Source organism: Callithrix jacchus, chromosome 15, assembly GCF_049354715.1.
Source record: "Callithrix jacchus isolate 240 chromosome 15, calJac240_pri, whole genome shotgun sequence".
NCBI classification, from domain to species: domain Eukaryota; kingdom Metazoa; phylum Chordata; class Mammalia; order Primates; family Cebidae; genus Callithrix; species Callithrix jacchus.
In genome coordinates this window covers 88,581,135-88,593,286 of record NC_133516.1, presented here as the reverse complement: position 1 = coordinate 88,593,286, position 12,152 = coordinate 88,581,135, and the positions used below count along the sequence as shown (strand labels likewise).

Sequence of the window (12,152 nt, the reverse complement as noted above, 5' to 3'; positions counted from 1 at the left end):
AGTGATTCTCCTGCCTCAGCCTCCCTAGTAGCTGGGACTACACATCCGGCTTGTTTTTTTGTATTTTTAGTAGAGACAGGGTTTCACCATATTGGCCAGGCTGGTCTCGAACTCCTGACCTCATGATCCAGCCACCTCGGCCTCCTGAAGTGCTGGGATTACAGGCATGAACCACCACGCCCAGCCATTTTTTAATGTTTTTTTAATCTTACTTAATGCAAATATTCATTCCTTTTTCTTGCACGTATATTAAGAAGTTTGGTTGTGGGTGCTGCTTTACACTCCTCTAGAGCTGTTGGATAGTATATAATATACGTAATTTTGCTACTTTTTTAAAGATCCAGGTACAACTTAGAGGAAAGCATATGAATCTTACGTACAGCTCAATTAATTTTCACTTGTCTACACTTGTGTAAACACCACCCCAAACAAGGTATTTTCATCACCCCAGGCAGCCTTTGCCTCCCAATTTTAACCTAGTTCTTTTGTGTTCATTGCTTGCTTTCCTATACTTGTTTCACTCTGGTGCACAGAACACGTCAGCACTAGTGATTCTAGCCATTTTATGGACGTGTGCATGTTAAGTGCTCACAGATGTCTGTTACTGAATTTGAAAGCTGAGATAGTTTTTCTTTCTATAAGTGTGTAAAAATGCCAGCTTCAGTTGGATAGGAGTTCTGAAACATTACTTTACTTGAAAGAAACTGTAGTCAGGAAAACCCGCATATAGTTAAGAGTTGTGATCATTATGAAGGAAGAAATGAAATTTGTGCCCAGGGTTGTAAATTATTTCTGAGCACATGGTGAAATTATTGAGCAAAAACTTGAAAGGTTTTGGGTATTTTATAAATAACATTCCTCTGTATGTCTTGTATCATCTCAGACTAGTGAACAATGTAGAGTGTAACACGAAGTACATACAATAAAAGTAAAAATGTTTGTGGTCCTCAAAAAAAAAAAAAAGAGTTCTGCTTCTTTAATATTACATGAGCCTTTTTATTTTATTTTATTTTTTTTTGCTTTTCTGTGCCAGTTCATAGCAAGGGGCTATAGGTAGAAAAACAAACATAAAAAAGAGCAGCAGCCAGCCAGCCCTGATCTAGTGCATCTGCACATCTGTTTTCATGGAGTGGCAAAACCTGGCTGAGTGCCATTAATGTTCTCAGAATGTCTTACCTATTACAGGTTGAGTATTCTTTATCCAAAATACTAGGGACCAGAAATCCTTGAAATTTTGGATTTTTTCAGATCTTGGAATATTTGCAGGGTACATGGGCATCCCTAATTTGAAAGTCCAAAATCCAAAATTCTCCAGTGAGCATTTCCTTTCAGTGTCATGTCGGTGCTCAAAAAGTTTCAGATTTTGGAGCATTTTGGATTTCAGATTTTCAGATTAAGGATGCTCAACATGTACCTTCAAAAACACCATCTCCTTCCACAGTGCAGACATTTTATTAGTGGAGAAAATAGAAAGAAAGCCAACAAGATTCTTAGATCCTATGGCAAGAGGTGAAATCCTGACAGCAAGAGTTGCTTTGTTAATTAACTTATAAAGGATATAGTAGATTAAAATGTCTTTATTGTACCAATTATGAAAAGTTATTATACGTAAAATACAGTTAAAACAAGCAAAATATTTCAGCAGAAATAAAGCACACAGCTTTGCACTCCTAAAAAATCTATATAGTGTATAGAAGATAGACTATAAAGTTTAGTTTATGACCAGGGAGGTTGTTCAGAAAGGATAAGGGTTGAAAGGAAACTAACCTTTATTGAGTTTCTCTCTGAGATCAGAAACTATACTATGGGCTGGGCATGGTGACTCTTGCCCATAATCCCGGCACTTTGGGAGGCCAAGGCAGGCAGATCACCTGAGGTCAGGAGTTCAAGACCAGCCTTGCCAACATGATGAAACCCTGTCTTTACTAAAAATACGAAAATTAGTTGGGCTTGGTGGCAGGTGCCTGTAATCCCCGCTACTAGGGAGGCTGAGGCAGGAGAATTGCTTAATTGCTTGAGTCCAGGAGGTGAAGGTTGCAGTGAGCCGAAATTAAATCATTACATTCCAGCCTGGACAATAAGAGTGAAACTCCCTCTCAAAAAAAAAAAAGAAAAAGAAATATATTATGTGCTTTTTAAAATAAATATCTCATTAATCCTCGCAATAATTCTGTGGGGGTATATATTATTGCTCTTGTTTTTAAGATAGAAAACTAAAACTCAGAGAAGTTAAGTAATCTTTCCGAAGTGACAGAGCTAGGGTGCAGGCCCCAGTCTCTCTGACTCCAAAGCCCTATGTTCTTTGTATTACACCTTGCCATCCACTGCCTGACACTCTAACCATGATTGGTGTTTTTCATTATTTTTTTTAAGTGCCTTGTTCATTAAAAGGACTTTCAATTATAAAGACACATGCACACGTATGTTTATTGAGGCACTGTTTACAATAGCAAAGACTTGGAACCAACCCCAGTGCCCATCAATGATAGACTGGATAAAGAAAATGCAGCACATATATACCATGAAATACTCTGTAGCCATAAAAAAGGATGAGTTCATGTCCTTTGCAGGGACATGGATGAAGCTGGAAACCATCATTCTCAGCAAATTGACACAAGAACAGAAAACCAAACACCACATGTTCTCACTCATAAGTGGGTGTTGAACAATGAGAACACATGGACACAGGGAGGGAAACATCACACACTGGGGCCTGTCAGGGAGTGGGGGGTTAGGGAAGGAGTAGCAGGGGGTGGGGGGATTGGGGAGGGCTAACATTAGGATAAATACCTAATGTAGATGACGGGGATGTATGCAGCAAACCACTATGGCACATGTATATCTATGTAACAAACCTACACATTCTGCACATGGACCCCAGAACTTACAGTATAATTTTTTTAAAAAGAAAAGGACTTTCTGATTTCCTTCCTTGCATTATCCTCATGTCACTCCTCTTATTGTTACTCTTACAGGCTCATATCTGGTATTAGTCGACCAGATGAGGTGCTCGAGTGTATTGAAAGAGGAGTAGACTTATTTGAGAGTTTTTTCCCTTATCAAGTAACAGAGCGGGGATGTGCCCTAACTTTCAACTTTGATTACCAGCCGAATCCTGAAGAGACACGTAAGTCTTTTGAAACTAATTTCTTATCCTTAAATTTCTTGCATTTCCTATTAATTTTTGGCTTGAGTCACAAGACAGAAATATGTGTATATAAAGCCAGTCTTTTACAAAACTTCACCTTTGTTTCTTATATGTGTGCTCTGGCATGTTGGCACACAAAGGCAGGTACTTAATACTATACATATGGCTCATCAATATTAGGATGTGATTTTATAGTGAACAGAACGAAGAAAAACAAAACCTCCTCTGTTAACAGCCTGAAAAAAGAACATTCAGAGTGAATTGTGATGAAAATCATAAGAAAACCTTTGAACTGCTTGGTAAAAGTTAATTTGTTTTCTCACAAAAGAGTTTTTGTCTTTTCTTTGTAAGCCCAATGCTATTAACACGCAGGGAGACTCATGACCCTCTGATCCTAGTGTTAGTTCTTGCATTTTGGTTTTTTGTTTGTTTGTTTTTTTAATACACCCAACTTTGACAGCTGTTTTCCTCTGCTAATGTTGCTTTGAAGGACTGCCATTTGATTTTATTGTGTAGTTATTTAGAAGTCAAGAAAGTCAGTTTCAGAGTCTAACACTTAACTGGTGGTAGAAAAGGAGCTGGGATACAGACTTTGGGCTGGAGTTGCTTGAAGCAGGTTTTTAGGAGAGTGTCAACTGCCCACTCTTCCCTCTGGCCTTTAGAAATGGCCTTTCCTTTTCCTTTCAGTGCTGTCCTTGGAATTCTTCCTTAACCACATCAACCTTAAATTTGAATAGGACCAGAAACTTCCTTAAGGGTTCATTTTATTCCTCACAGGTAACTAAAATTTTATTCAGATTGTTGTACTTTTAGAAAGTAACTTAACCATTACTCTAAATGGAATTACCCCTGGAAACAAAATAAATAAAGTTGATCAAATTCTTAAATATATAGGAGGTCAATTTTACTGTCCTTTTAGACAGACTAAAACATAATGTATATGGATAGGTATACCATTAACACTATAAATTTTGATGTCTTCATTTATAAACTGAATTATTTCCACCAGAACAGAGGTAACTGTTAGTCATTCAGTACCAGGAATATACAAAGCTCTAAAAAGAACCTGATTTGAGTTCTCTGTAATGAACAAGGACATTTTTGGCCAGAGAAAGCCAAATTTCTTCATGATTAGGAAAAAGGAAATTGTGTGAACATTTAAACAAAGTATTAGTGTGTGTGTGTGTGTGTGCATGCACGCGTGGGTGCGTGTGTGTGTGTGTAGTAAATTAAAGTCCTTTGCCAGTTATGTCATGAGAAATCCAGAGAAATTATTTGGCAGCAATTCTTCCAAATGACAAGAGTTTTCAAAAATGTCAGGGTTTAAATTTTTTTTTTTTTTTCCCAGAAATAGGATCTCGCTCTGTTGCCCAGGCTGGAGTGCAGTGGTGTGATCATGGCCCACTGCAGCCTTGAACTCCAGATAAAAGAACATTCAGAGTGAAATGTGGTGAAAATCATAAGAAAACCTTTGAACTGCTTGGTAAAAGTTAATTTGTTTAACTTTAATGGGCACAAGCAATCCTTCTACCTTAGCCTCCTGAGTAGCTGGGACTACAGGTGCATGCCACCATGCTCAGCTAATTTTTAAATTTTTTGTAGAGACGGCATCTTGCTGTGTTGTTCAGGCTGGTCTTGCACTCCTGACCTCAGGTGATCCTTCTGCCTTAACCTCCCAAAGTTTTGCTGGGGTTACAGGAATGAGCCACTGCAGCCAGCTGAGGGCTTTATTATGGTTTCCCACATCAGCATGCAAATGTATGGGAACAAAATTATAACAGCTCTGTGCCCGGTGCTCAGGTCGCTTCTCTTACTCCTTTGCCCTTGATAAAATTACCCTCCTAAGACCACCTGTCCTTCTTCTAGGACCAACACTGAGATTTGTTATCATTTGTTCCCAAAATACCCCTTAACTACTTATCCCTGTTCCAGGCAGTTGTCTTTTTTTAGAGTAGCTGGTGTTTATTTTGCAGTACAAGGAATGTTTCTTCTTAAAGCAGAGAGTTGAAGGGAATAATTCAGGTTGCCATATAATTCTGGATAATCTGGGTTCCCCAGAGGGCCAGAGGCTCTATATAGAATACAGACATTAAAACTATGTTCTGCTTCAATCTATTTGGAATATAGGTAGTTCAAAGCTCAGTTTCTTTGCATGTACATTGTAATATGGGATAATGATAACCCCACCATACACACACACACACACACACACACACACACACACAAACAACGGTTAACTTTTGTTGGTTTATTTATTTGTTTATTGTTAAATAGAGATGGGGTCTTGCTGTGTTGCCCAGGCTGGTCTTGAACTTCTGGCCTCAAATGATCCTCCCACCTCGGCCTCCCAAAGTGTTGGGATTACAGGCATGAGCCACCATGCCTGACCACCAACTGTTTTTTGTTTGTTTTTTTTTTTGAGACGGAGTTTCACTCTTGTTACCCTGGCTGGAGTGCAATGGTGCGATCTCAGCTCACCGCAACCTCCGCCTCCTGGGTTCAGGCAATTCTCCTGCCTCAACCTCCTGAGTAGCTGGGATTACAGGCACGTGCCACCATGCCCAGCTATTTTTTTATATTTTTAGTAGAGACAGGGTTTCACCATAACGAGGATGGTCTCGATCTCTCGACCTCGTGATCCACCCGCCTCGGCCTCCCAAAGTGCTGGGATTACAGGCGTGAGCCACCGCGCCCGGCCCACCAACTGTTTTTTAAATCATTTCTTGATGGTAAGATTGTATGTTATGTACTTGTAACCATAATTTGCTTAGATATTATTAAATCTCTAAATTGTTTTAGTGTTGTAGTTAAGAGGTCAGTGACCATCTTGGAGTATATTGCTGTTTTCCTTTTCTTATGTGACTTCCTTAGGATAAATTCTCAGAAGCAAAATTACAGAGTCAAAGATCATAAAATAATTACAAAAGTAAAATGTTCCCAATGGCCACTTCTTACCTGATCATCATTCAAGGCTTTTTATTGGTTTGTCCTTCAGTATTACAACAAAATGGAACACAAGAAGAAATAAAATGTGTGGATCACATAAAGAAAATTGAAACAACAGGTTGCAACCAAGAAATAACATCATTTGAAATTAATCTGAAGGAAAAAAAGTAAGAAATTTTTAAAAGTTTGGATTTTGCTGACTTCTGAATTTTAGTCTGCTTTAAAAGTTTATGGGACTATTCTCAGTTTATGACTTCATAAAATATTAATAGTTGGGTATTATTTAGACCTTCTCAAATTCAGTTTCAAAAAAACTTTTTTTTTTTTCCTGCAGTTGAATCGGTATACTTTGTCTCATCAGAAGACTAGAGCCAGGTAATAATTGCCTTAGAAAAGCTGACAGAAAGATTAGACCAAATCCGTTGTCTGGTATCTTTTATTCCTTTAGAGCATAATCAGGATTTCAAGATGAAACACAACAAAGTTTTAAATTGTAGAGTACTTAAGCCATCTTTGTTAGATACAGGTTATAAATCTTAAATAAAATATTTATCTCTACGAAGAACAAATTAACGTACAGATTGAATTGAATATCCTTTCTTCAAAATGCTTGGAACCAGAAGTGCTTCAGATTTCTTTTCTTTTTTGTTGTTGTATTTTAGAACATTTACATTATACTTAACCTGGCTGAGCATCCCTCATTCGAAATCTGCAATGCTCCAATGAGCAGTTCCTTTGAGCCTCATGTTAGTGCTCAAACAGTTCTGAATTTGGGAGCATTTCACATTTTAGATTTTCAGATTAGGCATACTGAAGCTATATATTGGAATTTTTGTATTTGGCCAAAAGTGACAACCATCAGTGAACCAGTGAGTGATTTTCCTTTGAGCCTATGCACTCACTTCAGTGCTGGGGTGGGTTTTTTTGTCTTATGTAAAGGGAATTCCTATGGCTTGTGACTTATTTATGTCTATCTAGTGATAGTACAGACTTGAGAGTTTATGAAAGAAGTGAAAATCCTAGTTCTTACCTATATTCTCTTGGGACTCCTTTAATTGTAGCTCAAAAATGGTGATGTCTACCACATTTGACTTCTTAAAAAATAGCCACAGAGATAGATGTGTTTTGTTTTTCTTTTATCCTTTTTCTTCTGTTATCCACTGACTCTCAAATGATGTATGTTTTTTAAATGTTAGATTACTATAAATGGTTACTACTAAAATTCCATTTATGTTATAGATTTAGTTGGAAATTGCACTATTATTATCAGTACCAGGCTATAAGCTTTTGAGGTTTGTAGACACATTCTAGCCCTGCTCTTCACTGGGTGACTTTGGTCTGGTCAATTTACTTTTTCTTTTTTTTTTTTTTTTTGAGACAGTCTCGCTCTGTTTTCCAGGCCAGAGTACAATCGCATGATTTCAGCTCACTGCAGCCTCTGCTTCCTGGTTTTAACCGATTCTCCTGCCTCAACCTCCCAAGTAGCTGGGATTACAGGCACACACCACCATGCCTGGCTTATTTTTCAATTTCTAGTAGAGTCTGGGTTTCACCATATTGGCCAGGCTGGTCTTGAACTCCTGACCTCAATTCACTTATTTTTAATAGTTGTTTAAAGTAACACCTGGCCAGGCATGGTAGCTCACATCTGTAATCCCAGCACTTTGGGAGGCTAAAGATGGAGGATCACTTAAACCCAGGAGTTCAAGACCAGCCTGAACAACATAGCAAGACCCTGTCTCTAATACAGAAAATTATTTGGTCATGGTGGGAGGCGGAGGTGGGAGGTTGCAAGTTAACACCTATGCGGTGCTTAGTATGTGCCCAGCAGTGAGTGTTCAAGCCCTTTTACTATACTAATTCATTTAATCTTTGTAACAGTTGTCAGAGATAGGCACTATTATTACCTTTGGTTCATGGATGAGAAACAAGTCAGAGAGTCATTAAGTGACTTGCCCAAGTGAGTTGTGAAGCCAGAAGCCAGGAATCAAATTCATGCAGGGTAGCTCCAGGGCCCTCCCTGTCAACCCCATAGTAATCCTCATTGGTAGAATGTCAGTAAAAATGGTTATCTCCAGGAATGAATGCGAAGGTTAAATGAGACAGTGTATGTGAAAGTGTTTGGTAGACTGCAAAAAGCTGTGTAAATAGAAGGTCTCCCATGTCTTTTGATAATAATCCTGGTGGTAAGTGGGAAAGAGGTGTCACTCACTTCTCTCCTAAATGTCAAACTTTAAGAAGTGTTTCCTAAACATGTGCCTTTACAATGTGATTAGTAATACTCAAAATGAGTGAGTGACCACATGAATTTCTTCTGATGCTCCTTTGTCACCTCAGACTTACAGTTTGCATCAGTCAGAGAAAAACTCCAGGGTCTCCCTGACTCATTGTGCTCTTGGTTAACTTTTTTTTTTTCTTTTTGAGACAGAGTCTCACTCTGTTGCCCAGGCTAGAATGTAGTGGCATGATCTCGGCTCACCACAACCTCCACCTCCCAAGTTCAAGTGATTCTCCCACCTCAGCCTCCCAAGTAGCTGGGACTACAGGTGCACACCACCATGCCTGGCTAGTTTTTGTATTTTTAGTAGAGACAGACTTTCACTATGTTGGCCAGGCCTGTCTTAAACTCCTGACCTCGTGATCTGCTCGCTTCAGCCTCCCAAAGTGCTGGTATTACAGGCATGAGCCACCGTACCTAGCTCTTTGTTAACTTTTAACCATATTGCCATTTTAAGCAAGTGCACAGCACTGAACATTTGCCAGTGATGTTATTAACCACTGCTAACCACCAGTAGAATGGATGGCTGAGGTTGTGGATTTCATGTATTCCATACTTTCTGGAATGTCACTGTGACTTCTTTCTTAGGTACCAGGAGGACTTTAACCCACTGGTGAGAGGATGCTCCTGTTACTGCTGTGAGAATCACACTCGGGCGTACATCCACCATCTGCTGGTAACCAATGAGCTGCTGGCCGGAGTCCTGCTTATGATGCACAACTTTGAACACTACTTTGGATTTTTCCATTCCATCCGGGAAGCACTAAAAAGTGACAAACTGGCACAGCTGAAAGAGCTCATCCACAGGCAAGCATCTTGAGATCTTGCAAATACGAGTCTCACTCTTCACACTGAGCCTGTACCACTGTTGTAACATGGGAAGACATGAAGAAGAAATAATCTGAACTTTATTTATATTCAGACATAGGGTCTCCTAAAATAAAGAATATTTGTACCAAACTGCCCACATAAGGGTGAGGAGATTTATTCTAAAGACTTAAATGAAGACCAGATGCGGTGGCTCACACCTGCAATCCCAGCACTTTGGGAGGCCAAGGCAGGTGGATCACCTGCAGTCAGGAGTTCGAAACCAGCCTGGGCAACATGGAGAAACCCTCTCTCTACTAAAAATACAAAATTAGCCGGGCATGGTGGTACATGCTGTAATCCCAGCTACTTGGGAGGCCGAGGCAGGAGAATCACTTGAACCCAGGAGGCGGTGGTACCCTGAGCAGAGATCGTGCCATTGCACTCCAGGCTTGGTGACAAGAGCAAAACTCCATCTCAAAAAAAACAAACCAAAAAAAAAACCAAAGATGTAAATGACCTGGATTGATCAGAGAGAATTGAAATGTGACTTTTAAAAATTCTAGACTAATTCTTTTAGTTGATAGAGATTCATTTAGTCAAAGACAAAAGCTTTAGCTGTGAGGACACAACCTTGAAGTGGGAATGATGAGATTCCGAGGGACCAATGAATTGGATTGAGGCTTCAGGGGAAATGACTGTGAGATGCATGACCTCTGGACATAAACCTGTTGATTTGAGAAGAAATCTGGCTGGTTTGAGGGTTTCTTTTAGTTCTTCCTCATACTCTAAGGAGACTCTTTTGGATACTTTCGTCTTCCACCCTGCCCTGGCAGTGCAGCCAATCAGAAATGGCTCTTGTGACTTAACTGGCTCAGATATCCTGGGAATGTGGGGCTTGAACATTGCTCCTGTGATTATCTGTCCCAGGTCACACTCCTTCATTTGACCACTTGGCCTATTTGCAACTTCTTTTTAGAGCCAATACAATTGCTTATTAGCCAAAAGTTTGCCCAGCTGCTTTCATCTGCTTGTACAGATCCATTGTGGTCTTCCTTCCAGGCTCATCAATAGTCTAACCACATAGTAACTGAAGCCCCATCTCTTGTGAAGATTCATTCTCAATGTGTTCACTTGGACAGAGCCCTGCCTGGCCTAACGATTAGAGGACTAGTTTCCATCCTGCTCAGATCTGACTCCTGGGCAATTCACTTAACTTCTGTATGCCTGTTTCCTGCTGAATAAATAGGGACAGGCATAATAGATAGGAATGAATGAACTTTTAAGATACTGTCTAGCTCTAAAATTTGAAGAACAAAATGTTTTAGATTAGAGTCATAGCCTTAATAGCCATAATTGTCATCCTGGGAGACAGGCAACAGTAGAGATATTTGAGAGCCTAAAGACAGGTTTTGCCTGTGGGTTTTATAATGGTTGTTCTATTGGTATCAGGAGATCCTGAGTCTGGTAGGGGAAGGTGGTTCTTTCTAAGTTACCTCTATATTTTTCAAGTTTTCTATAAGGAATACACATATACCCACATGCATACACCATAGTTTTTAGACAAACAGCAATAACAAAACCAAAAAGATGCCCCTTTTTTTGTAGGGGTAAGAAATGTGCACTTGTTTTATACTCCTATGCTATATTTTGCTCTTTATTCAAAATTTAGTGGGCATTACTTAATGGTGTTTCTGATTATTTTGTGGCTGCTGTATGGGAGCCTATTATATTAGGCTATCCTTGGATTGCCGTAAAGAAACACCTGAGACTGGGTAATTTGTAAAGAAAAGAGGTTTAATTGGCTCACGGCTCTGCAGGCTTTACAGGAAGCATGGTACTGGCATTTGCTTGGTTTCTGGGGAGGCCTCAGGAAGCTTAATCATGGCAGAAGGTGAAGAGGGAGCAGGCACATCACATGACAAAAGCAGGAACAAGATTCAGAGCAAGAACTCACTTAGCACCAAGGGGATGGCCCAAGCCATTCTTAAGGGATCCACCTTCACAGCTCCCAACACCTTCCACTAGGCCCCACCTTCAGCATTGGGGATTACATTACGTCATGAGATTTGGGTGAGGACAAATATATCGAAACTATATTACCCATTTATATGATTTTAATAGTGTGGGAATGTCCACGAATAAATTCTTGGACAGCCTCATAACTTCTCCATGAATGGCAAGGGTTACTTACATAAAACAGTTTTCCAAGGATCTGATTGTTTTGAAACATGTTGGATTGGACCTGTTCATAATGTTCATATTTTTGTGCAATGCTAAATGCATTGTTAGGGGAGTATTGGTAAATATTATAGAATCCATATGAAATTAATGAGTTTATGTCCAAAACACTGAGAACCATGTCCAATATTGTTCAGTTTCCTGGGTCTTTTTCTTATTAGCACATTTGAAAAAAAAAATTCCTTTCCTTTATTGTAGTAAATCTATTAAAGGCAATAACCAATAAAACATTTTTAATTTAAAATTTTTACTGTGTTTGGCTTTCTGTAAATGTAGTGGGTCTATTAAACAAAATATTAAATTTCCTTAGTACCGGAAATGTTCTAGAGATTTCTCATTGGAAGAAAAAAAAAAGTATTTATCTGTATTCATTGTTCTGAGAGCTTCCATGTTAAATGTGAAATCCAAAAAGGAGATATTCAATTACACATTATGAAGATTCCCTTATCTCTGTATTAGTCTGTTCTTGTGTTTCTATAAAGAAAGATCTGAGGCTGGGTAATTTACAAGGCAAATAGTTTTGTGTGGCTCACAGTTCTACAGGCTGTACAGGAAGCATGGCACCAGCATCTGCTCCCGATAAGGGCCTTAGGAAGCTTACAATTGTGGAAGGCAAAGGGGAAGCCGGTGTATCACATGGTGAGAGAATGGAGAGATCCCAGACTCAAACAATCAGCTCTCATGTGAACTGAGAGAGAACTCGCTCATCACCAAGGGGATGATATTAAGCTA

General features: G+C 39.3%; 1 protein-coding gene across 3 annotated transcripts in view; it reads left to right on the top strand.

The window, feature by feature from the left end:
- Positions 1 to 11,664, top strand: part of QTRT2 (queuine tRNA-ribosyltransferase accessory subunit 2) — a 34,191-nt gene extending 22,527 nt beyond the window's left edge. For 2 of the 3 annotated variants that reach the window (XM_008982427.6, XM_008982426.5), the window contains 3 exons: positions 2,976 to 3,127; positions 6,144 to 6,261; positions 8,961 to 11,664. In XM_008982427.6, the coding sequence (XP_008980675.3) occupies positions 2,976 to 3,127; positions 6,144 to 6,261; positions 8,961 to 9,192 (502 nt within the window). In that variant the 3' untranslated portion in view covers positions 9,193 to 11,664. Of the gene's footprint in view, positions 1 to 2,975; positions 3,128 to 6,143; positions 6,262 to 6,428; positions 6,470 to 8,960 lie in introns of all 3 variants that reach the window. The other variant, XM_017965229.5, reaches the window with a different exon arrangement.
- The last annotated feature ends 488 nt before the right edge of the window (positions 11,665 to 12,152 follow it).